At 43.3% G+C, this 14,328-nt stretch overlaps 2 protein-coding genes across 2 annotated transcripts; both read left to right on the top strand.

Moving 5' to 3' along the window:
• The first annotated feature begins 409 nt into the window (after window positions 1-409).
• LOC127907926 (uncharacterized) lies at window positions 410-4,185 on the top strand. Its single transcript, XM_052464592.1, has 2 exons — window positions 410-524; window positions 783-4,185. Exon 2 carries the CDS (start codon window positions 790-792, stop codon window positions 2,149-2,151), a length of 1,362 nt encoding a protein of 453 aa, XP_052320552.1. The 5' UTR covers window positions 410-524; window positions 783-789; the 3' UTR covers window positions 2,152-4,185.
• A 3,372-nt stretch (window positions 4,186-7,557) lies between these two features.
• On the top strand, window positions 7,558-12,030 carry LOC118395421 (uncharacterized). The gene is made up of 2 exons (XM_052464590.1): window positions 7,558-7,568; window positions 9,929-12,030. The coding sequence occupies exon 2, from the start codon at window positions 9,936-9,938 to the stop codon at window positions 11,289-11,291; it is 1,356 nt and encodes a 451-aa protein (XP_052320550.1). The 5' UTR covers window positions 7,558-7,568; window positions 9,929-9,935; the 3' UTR covers window positions 11,292-12,030.
• The last annotated feature ends 2,298 nt before the right edge of the window (window positions 12,031-14,328 follow it).

Below are 14,328 nucleotides of genomic sequence, written 5' to 3'. Positions count from 1 at the left end.
CTATGGCTTCACTCTGAATGCTTATCAGAGACGTAAATTTACCCGAAAGTTGTTCTTCTCGCTTACATTGTCATTGAATATTGACGTGAAACCCCACCTGCATAAGAGCACAATCAGTCTGAGTGAGCCTGCAGCGCAGTGCTCCTTTATCTGCAACTGATTGAATTGGGGCCTTGTACGTTTTCAGTTGGAAAGCTTTTCTTTGATCCAAAAAAGTACTAGAAGGAAAAACGAGCACAATTTGTCCATGGTCAATATGTACAGTTCATGACAAAACAAAGTAGCTACTGGATATATTTGCCAGGGGAAAAAGAAGAATAATCATAAATCTATTGAGCACCTGCAAAACTTAACCAATAACTGTTATCAACAGACGTGACCCAATAACACTCCAGACATCAGCAGTCCACACAGAGAGTGGACTTCAGCATGGTATGCTTGCACAATGGGTATGAACAAATATAAATACACCAAATCTCTCAGTAATAAGATACACTGCGAAAAGACAAGAGCTTCAAGAGCAGGTAAGATGCTAGTTGCCGTACTATATATCCTTACTACAATACATGGGACACATAATGTTGATGTCTTTATGATATACAGATGCCGCACTGAATCGGAAAAGAGGTTGAGCCTTTCTAAAAGTTATACTTTCATGTTTTATACATTGCCTTTGTCAAAAGACATCAGTTGCGACAGATGTGACTTCAAGATGGTCACTTTTTTGAGTATAGAAAATGTTCATGTTGACACCTTGCTCTCTCACACTCTCTCTGTCTCAGGTTGATCATGGCATCGCACACCTTATTCTGCTGTTCCCTCCTGCTCCTCTTTCTGTACACTGCCTCTACATTTCCGACCATTGATACAATCAGGGATCTGAGAGGTATATGGTACGGCAACATCTTCCCACGACATGGTCTCCATCTGCTTTACTGGTTTGTTGACCAATCAGAGATTGACAAAAGCCATGACATCATCCAAACCCATTTCGATCCAGCCAGAGGTGACTATGGCTTTGGTTACTTCAATAATAACGACAGTTTCCTCCCAGCTCTGACCGATCCAAAGAGGCAAGCTTACTATGCAGTGGGGGATATCAGTAAGGCTAAATCTTGGGCCTTGCCTGAGTATATCACTCAAAACTACTACAACTCACTGAAGTCGGGGAACAGAAACAGGGATCGGATGATTGTCAGGGTTGCCCGGGCCAATGGGTCAAATCAGTTCAGGTTGGACGAGGTCTTTGTCACTCAAATGTATCCTCTCAATGACAACCAAGTGAATTCCTTTGATCCAAATCACACGAATAGAATTGGCTTCGACCTCTTACGAGAAATTCAGACGTTACAGATGGTCAGAGGAAGGAACAACACATTGGCCGGTCTGGAGGCATTTCTGACGCAATCAGGATATCAAACGTGCCCGACACCCGAATTTCAAGTCTGTTCCGCAAAGTCGGTCCGATTCCAAAGGCTTCAGATGGTGGAAATGAAGACTGAGGACGATTGTCACCCGCTGAGGCTTGACGTCAAACCAGCTGAGAACGGCTACCTGAAAATGAGTTGGAGCAACCTACCAAAGTCCATCATGGACCGTTACATGGTGGTGGGGCTTTTCAAGGACGATGCTAGTACGACCAAACTAGCTGAGTCCTCCGTCGGCAACGACACATCTGGAACCTCAGACGTTTCCGTGGCCCTGAACCCCGGTCTTCAGGTCAGGCTACTTAAAGGGAAATCTCTCTGGGACATGAACGACAGGGAAGTCTGGAGAGGTGCGGAATTTGACGATGCGGACGGTTTGATTCCCATTGTCGTGAAAGGCTACGATGCCAGTCTGCAACTCTACACTAAAAATGGCTACGCCTGCGCTCGCCTGTTCGTGAAGAAATCCTTCGCTGACTGGAAGGAGGTGTTTAATTACTCGTGGGTAGGGTTCTACTCGGCAAACAGCGTCAACAACAACGAGTACCAAACCTTCCAGTGGGCAGGGTCTTTCACTAAAGAGATTTCCTCAGAGGAGATACCTGAGTATGATGTCTATGTTTATGAGTCCAGTATGGCCATTTCTCCAGGTGCCCAGGCCCGATTCATGCTGTCGAAATACAACGAAGTAGCACGTACTGTGGCCTGGGAAAGTCAACCCTAAAAACCGAAGCCATCTATGAAATGGACATCATCTTTTTACTTCATGTCATGGTGATGCTGGGGTCTTTGAGGCTTATATCATGTATTTAACCTTTGAATCATTGTTGTTTCTGTAACTTTATCAGACATATGACTGAATGAACTTTTTCAAGGAACCACGTATTTTAACCTATAGGAGTTCGACCACATTACTACATTTCTTTGGCACCCTTGTTCCATGAATAATTCTGTTAACTCTTGACTTTATTCACAAAATATAACGTAATTGTAATCAACTGCAATAAGTAAGCTATGCAACCCCTCACTTTTGGGTTAATTGAAAATGAAATCCTCTTCATAATATCGCTATTTTTTAAAACAAGCCATTGAAAGCTGGTCGCAATTACAGTTTCATCCACCAGAAATGACAGAACAAATATTACAACCAATATTTTGTTTAAACTCAAAATTACTAATCAATTAAAAAAAAACATTATTCATGGTAAAAAAAAAAATTAAACTATATAATCTTTCTAAATGATATTATAACCAGGATTGGTGGAGTTCTGTCACACACGCAGTTAACAAAAAATATATGGAAATGTCTTCCCTATCCAAAATTACATCCAACTGATTGCAGCATTACTGCAAAAATACAGACCTTGTCTGTCGACCCTTCATTAAAAACCAAAATTGTTTAAAAAAAAATGTGATTGATTAATTTTTTTATCCAGTTCTATTTAAGGACCAACAAATTGACTACTGCGCCATACAGGCTGCAAAATAGTTGGGAAGAGATTTTTGACGTGCCGATTCCATGGCACATGTTTTAAGCACTGATACACAAAACAACTCTTGATTTAAAACATCAATTATAATACAACGTTCTTTCTACCAATAGCATGTTATGTATATGGGGGATACGACCATCCCAGCTCTGAAGATTTTGCTGCAAAGAGACAAAATCAATAGATCACTTGTTCTGGTACCGTAGCTTGTTTCTGGTCAAAATTGGCTGAAAAATCACATTTAACGAAAAATATCTCTGCAAATACTGTAGCACCTTTGGGTGACTTGGAAAGCCATAGTCAATCAATCAATAATATAATATAATATAATAACACTCTTAGTGAAAAATATTCCCCGTACACTCTTTGGAATTGGCCTATATGGATAGGACTAAATGGAAATGTTTCTTACAGAAGCTATATGGAAAGCATATGCATAAACATATCAATTTAAAAGTCAACAGTTTGGAGATTCTGGGAAAATTATTAGACGAAAGGTGAGGACGCAACAGTTCACCTGACACAAGACAGAATCCAATGTGTACTTCACATTTACTGTACTTTTCACCGTATTTGTTTTTAACAAAATCTGAAACTACTCTAGATACATTCAGTAACGTGATAAGAATATTCATAGAGACTTTTGAGTCGGTGCAAAAAAATGAAAACTGTTTGAGTGAGAGGTCTAACTGGTGTTTCCAAGTGGCCACATACCTCTCCAAATTGAGCACATTTCCTACGTAATTGAAATGTAATTGTATGAATAAAAGAAGAGTCTTCAACCATAAGTTGCTTTTTATTTTGCTCTCCTAGCTGTGCCGGAACTAGAGCAAGCACTTGTATTTGTTTGGTTTTTTGGAACACAGCCCTCCACATACTTTTAAGTTATGTACCCAGTAGGTCCCTCGGGTCCTCTGGCCTTTTAACTTTCCCAAAGACTAGGACCAAGAGGCATGGAGAGTGTTTCGTAATTATGCCTCCAGCCTCTGGAATAGCCTGCCAGAGAACCTGAGGGGTGCTGAAACTGTGGACATATTTAAAATAGATCTTAAAACACATATTTTTAGCTTTGCTTTTCCTTAGGGTGCTTTTTAGTAACCCAGTTTGTGTCATTCTTTAGTTTTTTTAAAAAATCTTGTGTTTGTTGTGTAGTAAATATTTCAGCTTTTATTTTCATTGTTTTCATTAATTTTCTCTTCATGTAAAGCACATTGTGTTGCATTCCATGTCTGAAATGTGCTGTATAAATAAAGCTTGATTGGATTTGATGCGCAATTACTGTTGTTTACACAATCCAAAGAACGGTCCATTATAAATCACAATCTGAGTCAGGTGTGCATTATTCGAAAGCTTGTGCTATTGCAAACATAACAAGCTAAATTATAACCTATGATCTTACAGTGTTAGGCTTTCACAAGACAATTCAGAGAAGCAGATCCGTCATTTTGGTGCGCAGAGAATGGACTGCATTCAGACGTGTGGTCCGCGACAAATTTTCTTCACAACGCAACAAACCAAGGCTCACTCTGTTCAAGACAACCCAGGGTTATAACACCAGGTTGTCTTGCAACTGTACATCAAACAAAGTGATCATGAACATTGACACTGTATATTACATGGGTTTTAGGATGTGGAAGTGCACATTCGGACTTACGGGTGTTTGGCTTGCGTCAACACTGTATTTATTTTTGTCCTCAAGGTCTCATCTTACAAAATATACAGAAAATAAATATTTTACAGAGTTACAGTTCATATAAGGAATTCAGTCAATTGAAATAAATTCATTAGGTCCAAATCTATGGATTTCACTACTGGGAATACATGACCATTGGTCACAGATGCCTGAAAAAAAAGGAGGGCGTGGATCAGAAAACCAGTCAGTATCTGATGGGACCACCACTTGCCTCATGCGGCACGACACCTCTCCTTCAGATGTAGTTGATCAGGCTGTTGATTGTGGAATGTAGAATGTTGTCCCACTCCTCTTCAATGCCTGTGCGAAGTTGCTGTATACTGGCGGGAAGTGGACCACGCTGTCGTACACGTCAATCCAGAACATCCCAAACATGCTCAATGGCTGCTGACATGTCTGGTGAGTATGCAAGCCATGGAAGAATGGAACATGTTCAGCTTCAGGAATTGTGACAGATCCTTGCGACATGCGGCTGTGCATTATCATGCTAAAACATGAGGTGATTGCGGCAGATGAACGGCACAACAATGGGCCTCAGGATCTTGCCATGGTATCTCTGAATTCAAAGTGTCATAGATAAAATGCATTTGTGTTCATTGTTCATAGCTTATGCCTGCCCATACCATAACCCCACCGCAACCATGGGGCACTCTATTCACAACGTTGACATCAGCAAACCGCTCACCCACACAACACCATCTGTCAGGTACAGTTGAAACCGGGATTCGTCCATGAAAAGCACAGTGGCTATCGAAGGTGAGCCTTTGCCCACTGAAGTCGGTCACAACGCCGAACTGCAGTTAGGTCAAGACCCCGATGAGGACGACGAGCATGCAGATGAGCTTCCCTGAGACGGAGCTTCCCTGAAATTCTTTGGATGTGCAAACCCACCGTATCATCAGCTGTCCGGGTGGCTGCTCTCAGACGAACCCACAGGTGAAGAAGCCGGACGAGGAGGTCCTGGGATGGCGTGATAACACGTGGTCTACGGTTGTGAGGCCAGATGGACCTACTGACAAATTTTCTAAAACAATGTTGATAGAGAAATGAACATTCACATTTCTGGCAACAGCTCTGGTGGACATTCCTGCAGTCAGTATGCCATTTGGCAGGTGGATGGATTATCTTGGCAAAAATAAATGCTCACTAACAGGGATCTAAGCAAATTTGTGCATAACATTTTAGAGAAATAAGCTTTTTGTGCCATCGTGCTTCACCCAAGACTCACTATTGGGGAAGGCATTTAATAACGACATTTATCAGGAAGCGCTGGTAAATTATTGATACGGACCCACAATTGAAACCCATCTTTAAATATCCCCCACGTATAGTCTTTATAATAACCCCAAATGTGAGAGACATTGTGGTCAAATCTGATTATTCACCAGAGAAAAGGGAAACTTTCTTGGACAAGGTTCCGGAGGGTCATTACAGACGTGGCCAATGTGCTCAATGCAGTTGTCATGCCCTGACCTTAGAGAGCCTTTTTATGTCTCTATTAGGTTTGGTCAGGGTGTGATTTGGGGTGGGAATTCTATGTTTTGTATCTATGATTTTGTGTTTCTATGTTTTGGCCGGGTATGGTTCTCAATCAGGGACAGCTGTCTCTGATTGGGAACCATACTTAGGTAGCCCTTTTCCCTCCTTTCTGTGTGGGAAGTTGTCTCTGTTTGTGGCACGACGCATCCAGTCACTACAATGTGATTTTCTGGATTTTTTTTTTCTCATTTTGTCTGTCAAAGTTGAAGTGTACCTATGATGAAAATTACAGGCCTCTCTCATCTTTTTAAGTGGGAGAACTTGCACAATTGGTGGTTGACTAAGTACTTTTTTGCCCCACTGTATATATATTACTGTAAATATTGATCACATTTCTTGTGTAAGGTCATGCATTTTGATACAGTATGTTCATAATAACATTTAATATATGTTCTATATTTTTACCTCTTGTGTCAGGAAGTGAAATCACTTAGTACTGCCCATATATATAGCACCTACCACCCCTACCTGGGATATGGATGCCTGATGAAAAGTTGTTCAAATAAAATCACCTGGGAGCAATTAGCGGGAGAGATGGGGGCAACTTCTTGTTGCGTGCGGTGCCCAAGGTTATGACGGCTGCAAGTCAAAATCCATACAGAGCTGTGGAGCGGAGACCCCGAGCTCTTACGTCAGGTATAGCATGTTACCGTGCAGCCAGCATGTTACCGTGCAGCCAGCATGTTACCGTGCAGCCATTCAGGAGGTTATCAGTGTCCAAATCTGCCATTTTCAACCAGTATAAGGATACACGTGTAAAGGGCGACTTTGCTATCTGATACTATGCGATTTAGAAAGGTTCAGCACAGTTGAAAAATATATGGCACATGGTTGGTCTACAGAGATAGATGGGAAGGGTTGAGGATAGCTGAAGGGACTAAAATGCTCAGGATCGATAATGGTTCTGACTGAAAACACAAGTCATTCCAGCAAAGAGGTTTGGGTGCATTTCAATCTGTGGTTCAATTCCAACCTTCCGGGTCATTGCAAAGAGAAGTACCCCAACTGATTAACCCAATTTCCTCATTGATATGGGCCGAGTTCTATCAACACCTCTCATGCCTGGAAGAAATCCGAGAAAGAAATACAAGCACTCTTTATCATTGGTCAATATGTACAGTTTGAGACGCAAGCACCTGTAAATATTAACCAAAGGGAGTGGCCATAGACGTGTTTGCACAATGGATATTGATGCATATAAATACACCAAATATCTCAGTAACAAGATACACTGCGGAGAGCTTAAAGAGCAGGTAAGAGGCTCATTTATAGAGCTTAAAGAGCAGGTAAGAGGCTCGTTTAAAGAGCTTAAAAGAGCAGGTAAGAGGCTCGTTTAAAGAGCTTAAAGAGCAGGTAAGAGGCTCATTTATAGAGCTTAAAGAGCAGGTAAGAGGCTCATTTATAGAGCTTAAAGAGCAGGTAAGAGGCTCGTTTAAAGAGCTTAAAAGAGCAGGTAAGAGGCTCGTTTAAAGAGCTTAAAGAGCAGGTAAGAGGCTCGTTTAAAGAGCTTAAAGAGCAGGTAAGAGGCTTGTTTAAAGAGCTTAAAGAGCAGGAAAGAGGCTCGTTTATAGAGCTTAAAGAGCAGGTAAGAGGCTCATTTATAGAGCTTAAAGAGCAGGTAAGAGGCTCGTTTATAGAGCTTAAAGAGCAGGAAAGAGGAACGTTTATAGAGCTTAAAGAGCAGGTAAGAGGCTCATTTATAGAGCTTAAAGAGCAGGTAAGAGGCTCGTTTAAAGAGCTTAAAGAGCAGGAAAGAGGCTCGTTTATAGAGCTTAAAGAGCAGGTAAGAGGCTCATTTAAAGAGCTTATGTTCTTTAATGTATTATTGTTACGTGATTGCTGTATTTGAAAGTATGTAAAATGTATGTATAAGTAGCAGAGAAGCTGTAACGCTTTAAGAGAAACGGTACACAAAACTGTTGACGTCTTTTTGATATACTGATTTAGGAAAGAGGTTGCAGCCATTTCAAGATTTATACGTCATGCTTTATCATGCTCTTTGGCAAGTAACTTTGGTTGAAACAGACGCATTCGGAAAGTATTCAGAACCCTCGACTTTACAGCCTTATTCTAAAATAGATTACATTTTTTTAAAGAAATCCTCATCAATCTATACAACACCCCATAATGACAAAGCGAAAACAGGTTTTTAGAAATGTTTTCTAATGAATAAAAAATAAAAAACAGAAATTCAGACCCTTTGCTATGAGAATCGAAAATGAGCTCAGGTGCATCCTGTTTCCATTGATCATCCTTGAGATGTTTCGACAACTTGATTGGAGTCCACTTGTGGTTAATGTAATTGATTGGACATGTTTTGGAAAGGCACACACCTGTCTATGTAAGGTCCCGCAGTTGACAGTGCATGTCAGAGTAAAAACCAAGCCATGAGGTTGAAGGAACTGTCTGTAGAGCTCCGAGACAGGATTGTGTCAAGACACAGATCTGGGGAAGGGTACCAAAACATGTCTGCAGCATTGAAGGTCCCCAAGAACACAGTGGCCTCCATATTTCTTAAATGGAAGAATTTTGGAACCACCAATACTCTTCCTAGAGCGGGCCGCTCGGCCAAACTAAGCAATCGGGGGTGAAGGGCCTTGGTCAGGGAGGTGTTCAAGAACCTGATGGTCACTCTGACAGAGCTCCAGAGTTCTTCTGTGGAGATGTGAGAACCTTGGGGCTCCCGAGTGGCACAGTGTTCTAAAGCAATGCATCTCAGTGCTAGAGGCATCACTAGAGACCCTGGTTCAATTCCAGGATGTATCACAACCAGCCGTGATCGGGAGTCCCATAGGGTGGCACACAATTGGACAAGCGTCGTCGGGGTTAGGGTTTGGCCGGGGTAAATAAAAAAAAATAAAAATAAAGAATGACAACCTCTGCAGCATTCCACCAATCAGAGCTTTATGGTAGAGTGGCCAGATGGAAGCCACTCCTCAGTAAAAGACACATGACAGACCGCTTGGAGTATAGACTTTCAGACCATGAGAAACAAGATTCTCTGTTCTGATGAAACCAAGATTGAACTCTTAGGCTTGATTGCCATGCGTCATGTCTGGAGGAAATCTGGCACCATCCCTACGGTGAAGCATGGTGGTGGCAGCATCATGCTGTGGGGATGTTTTTCAGTGGCAGGTACTAAGAGACCAGTCAGGATCAAGGGAAAGATGAACGGAGCAAAGTACAGTGAGATCCTTGATGAAAACCTGCTCCAGAGCGCTCAGGAAGGTTCACCTTCCAACAGGACAACGAGCCTAATCACACAGCCAAGACAAAGCAGGAGTGGCTTCGGGACAAATCTCTGAATGTCCTTGAGTCGCCCAGACAGAGCCCAGACTTGGATACGATCGAACATCTCTGGAGAGACCTGAACATATCTGTGCAGCTCCCCATCCAACCTGACAGAACTTGAGAGAGAAGAAATGGGAGAAACTCCCCAAATACAGGTGTGCAAAGCATGTAACGTCATACCCATGAATACTCGAGGCTGTAATCACTGCCAAGGGTGCTTCAACAAAGTACTGAGTAAAGGGTCGGAATACTTATGTACTGTAAAACCTAAACTGTGATATTTCAGTTTAGTTTTTTAAAAATAAATATGCAAAAATGTCTAAAAACCTGTTTCTACTTTCTCATTATGGGGTATTGTGTAATAAAAGTTTTTTAAAAATTGAAAAAGTAAAGGGGTTTGAATACTTTCCGAATGCACTGTAGTTGTATAAATATAAATATTCAATATCTAATGTTGATATTTTGCGTGCTCTCTCACTCACTCTCAGGTTGATCATGGCATCGCACACCTTACTCTGCTGTTCCGTCTTCCTACTGTTTCTGTTCCCTGCCTCTTCATTTCCGACCATTGATTCAATCATGGATCTAAGAGACATATGGTACGGCAACAGCTTCCCACGACATGGTCTCTATCTGCTTTACTGGTTTGTTGACCAATCAGAGATCGACATCAACCACGACATCATCCAAACCCATTTCGATCCAGCCAGAGGTGACTATGGCTTTGGTTACTTCGATAATAACGACAGTTTCCTCCCAGCTCTGACCGATCCAAAGAGCCAAGCTTACTACGCAGTGGGAGATATCAGTAAAGCTAACTCATGGGCCTTGCCTGAGTATGTCACTGAAAACTACTACAACTCACTGAAATCTGGCAATAGAAATAGGGACAGGGTCATAGTCAGGGTTGTCCAGGCAGAAGGGTCAAATCAGTCCAGGTTGGACGAGGTCTTGGTCACTGAACTTTGTCCACTCAATGTCAACCGAGCAAATTTCTTCCATCCAAATCACACGTACACCATTAGCTTCAACCTCTTACGAGAAATCCAGATGTTACGGGTCCATTGGAGGAACGACACATTGGGCGGTTTGGAGGCATTTCTGGGGCAAGCTGGCTACCAAACGTGCCCGTCACCTGAATTCCAGGTCTGTTCCGCAAAGTCGGTCCGATTCCAAAGGCTTCAGATGGTGGAAATGAAGACTGAGGATGATTGTCACCCGCTGAGGCTTGACGTCAAACCAGCCGAGAACGGCTACCTGAAAATGAGTTGGAGCAACCTACCAAAGTCCATCATGGACCGTTACATGGTGGTGGGGCTTTTCAAGGACGATGCTAGTACGACCAAACTAGCTGAGTCCTCCGTCGGCAACGACACATCTGGAACCTCAGACGTTTCCGTGGCCCTGAACCCCGGTCTTCAGGTCAGGCTCCTCAAAAAATGTCCCTGGGACACGACCGAAAGAGAAGTCTGGCGTGGTGCCGAGTTTGACGATGCGGACAGTTTGATTCCTGTCATCATGAAAGGCTACGATGCCAGTCTGCAGCTCTACACAAAAAATGGCTACGCCTGCGCTCGCCTGTTTGTGAAGAAGTCCTTCACTGACTGGAAGGACGTGTTTTATTACTCGTGGGTAGGGTTCTACTCTGCGAACAGTGTCAGTAACAACGAGTACCAAACCTTCCAGTGGGCAGGGTCTTTCACTAAAGATACTCCCACAGATGAGATACCTGAATATGATGTCTATGTTTATGAGTCCAGTATGGCCACTTCTCCAGGTGCCCAGGTCCGATTCATGCTGACGGAATACAACGAAGTAGCACGTACGGTAGCCTGGGAAAGTCAACCCTAAAAACCAAGCCCTTGATGAAATGTTGAGAATTTTTATGCCATGACGATGTTGGGGTCTTTGAAGCACATTTTTATATAAAAAAGTATTTAACTGTTGAATCATTGTGGTTATGTAACTTTAATCAGACAATACTGAAATGTACTATTTTGATGAAACATGAATTTGCGCCTGGAGTCTGATCATAAATCACTTATTTTTCTTTGGCACCCTTGTCTCATGAATAATTCTGACATAATTCTCAAAATAAAATTAAATAGTAATCAACTGTACAACATGTTCATAGTGTTAAGTTGATGAATAACTGAACATTGCAAAAATAGATGAATCAGTATGCAGTCATGTGGAGGTATGACACATTCAACTTATACAATACACCTGCATTTCCAATGGATCTTTAAATACCTGTAATGCTTATAAGAAATGTAGTTTTCAAGTTTTTTATATAGTGGTGCAATTGTAGTTTGACTGTTTTTATATAGCGCTGCACATGGGGAGTGTGAATTCCCCAGATGTTCTGTTTATGAAATAAATAGTTAAGTCTGTTAAGACCAATGCTTATGGTCCATGACCTGAAGCAGCATTGTATCACTGTTTTTTGCAATAAACATTAGCATTATGCCAAGATAAGAGCGTCTGCTAAATGACTTAAATGTAAATGTAATCTGAAATAGCATGATTAACACAAACATTCTGAATTTTAATAAACAAACCTCGTTTATGGGTGGTAACAAATATGTAATGCGACTCAGTTTCTATGTTAACATGGTAACGGGGAATACGCGTCACTGTATCGGCCTAACACACCGTCTGACTACACAATGCAGGATAGACAATTTCCTGATTTTGTCACTCAAGACCATTCCAGAATAATAGGCGACACGGAGCGTAAAATCGAGACAGGATTGTTTTTAGATTTGTGGAGAATCGACCATACATTTATTACACGGCACCTTCCATTTGAGTGCAATCAGCCAAATACGGATTACGATCAGACAAATACCTTTGAGATTCACGTGGACCTTATTAGAACAGATCTGAAATCGAAATATGCTATAATTTCTGGTTTACGCACGATTCAAAATGAACACAAACAGTGCTTTGCATAAATGCACAGTGAAGCCAAGGAATACAGTCATAAGGAGACCTCAGGGTGCGAAAACCCATGAGGATGTTGATTGAGGTCGATACTTTTAGGGTGGGGGAATTCCAGAATTAGATGGAGCGTCCTATCGCAGAAGGTTTTGGATTTGGGGGTGAAGGGGACACTTTTGAAAGACAACAACGGTCAGACTCAAGACGACATCTACCTCAAGTCACCACAGCCAATGGCGTCTCTGACACTTGGGTGACCTCAAACCCCGGTCTTCAGGTCAGGCTCCTCACAAGTAAACCATGGTGGTTCAGCTATCCAGAGGAGGAAATCTGGAGGGGCCCTGAGTTTGACGATGCCAATGGGGAGATGCCTGTTCAGATGAGGCTTCGACAACAGTCTACAGCTCTGCACTAAAAAGGGTTATACTTGGGTGGTTACGCGCCCACGTGTTCTCGCACACCCCGAGAGCTTCTGGTCAGCGGGGTGGTGGCACCGGGATCCTCATCTCTCCCAAGTGGTCTTTCTCTCTTTCTCCCCTTACCCATCTGTCTATTGCCTCCTTTGAATTCCATGCTGTCACAGTTACCAGCCCTTTCAAGCTTAACATCCTTATCATTTATCGCCCTCCAGGTTCCCTCGGAGAGTTCATCAATGAGCTTGATGCCTTGATAAGCTCCTTTCCTGAGGACGGCTCACCTCTCACAGTTCTGGGTGACTTTAACCTCCCCACGTCTACCTTTGACTCATTCCTCTCTGCCTCCTTCTTTCCACTCCTCTCCTCTTTTGACCTCACCCTCTCACCTTCCCCCCCTACTCACAAGGCAGGCAATACGCTTGACCTCATCTTTACTAGATGCTGTTCTTCCACTAACCTCATTGCAACTCCCCTCCAAGTCTCCGACCACTACCTTGTATCCTTTTCCCTCTCGCTCTCATCCAACACTTCCCACACTGCCCCTACTCGGATGGTATCGCGCCGCCCCAACCTTCGCTCTCTCTCCCCCGCTACTCTCTCCTCTTCCATCCTATCATCTCTTCCCTCTGCTCAAACTTTCTCCAACCTATCTCCTGATTCTGCCTCCTCAACCCTCCTCTCCTCCCTTACTGCATCCTTTGACTCTCTATGTCCCCTATCCTCCAGGCCGGCTCGGTCCTCCCCTCCCGCTCCGTGGCTCGACGACTCATTGCGAGCTCACAGAACAGGGCTCCGGGCAGCCGAGCGGAAATGGAGGAAAACTCGCCTCCCTGCGGACCTGGCATCCTTTCACTCCCTCCTCTCTACATTTTCCTCCTCTGTCTCTGCTGCTAAAGCCACTTTCTACCATTCTAAATTCCAAGCATCTGCCTCTAACCCTAGGAAGCTCTTTGCCACCTTCTCCTCCCTCCTGAATCCCCCCCCCCCCCCCTCCCTCTCTGCAGATGACTTCGTCAACCATTTCGAAAAGAAGGTCGATGACATCCGATCCTCGTTTGCTAAGTCAAACGACACCGCTGGTTCTGCTCACACTGCCCTACCCTATGCTCTGACCTCTTTCTCCCCTCTCTCTCCAGATGAAATCTTGCGTCTTGTGACGGCCGGCCGCCCAACAACCTGCCCGCTTGACCCTATCCCCTCCTCTCTTCTCCAGACCATTTCCGGAGACCTTCTCCCTTACCTCACCTCGCTCATCAACTCATCCCTGACCGCTGGCTACGTCCCTCCCGTCTTCAAGAGAGCGAGAGTTGCACCCCTTCTGAAAAAACCTACACTCGATCCCTCCGATGTCAACAACTACAGACCAGTATCCCTTCTCTCTTTTCTCTCCAAAACTCTTGAGCGTGCCGTCCTTGGCCAGCTCTACCGCTATCTCTCTCAGAATGACCTTCTTGATCCAAATCAGTCAGGTTTCAAGACTAGTCATTCAACTGAGACTGCTCTTCTCTGTATCACGGAGGCGCTCCGCA

Source organism: Oncorhynchus keta, chromosome 16 (genome assembly GCF_023373465.1).
Source record: "Oncorhynchus keta strain PuntledgeMale-10-30-2019 chromosome 16, Oket_V2, whole genome shotgun sequence".
Classification (NCBI taxonomy): domain Eukaryota; kingdom Metazoa; phylum Chordata; class Actinopteri; order Salmoniformes; family Salmonidae; genus Oncorhynchus; species Oncorhynchus keta.
The sequence above is the reverse complement of the archived record's forward strand: the minus strand, read 5'-3'. Positions and strand labels throughout refer to the sequence as shown.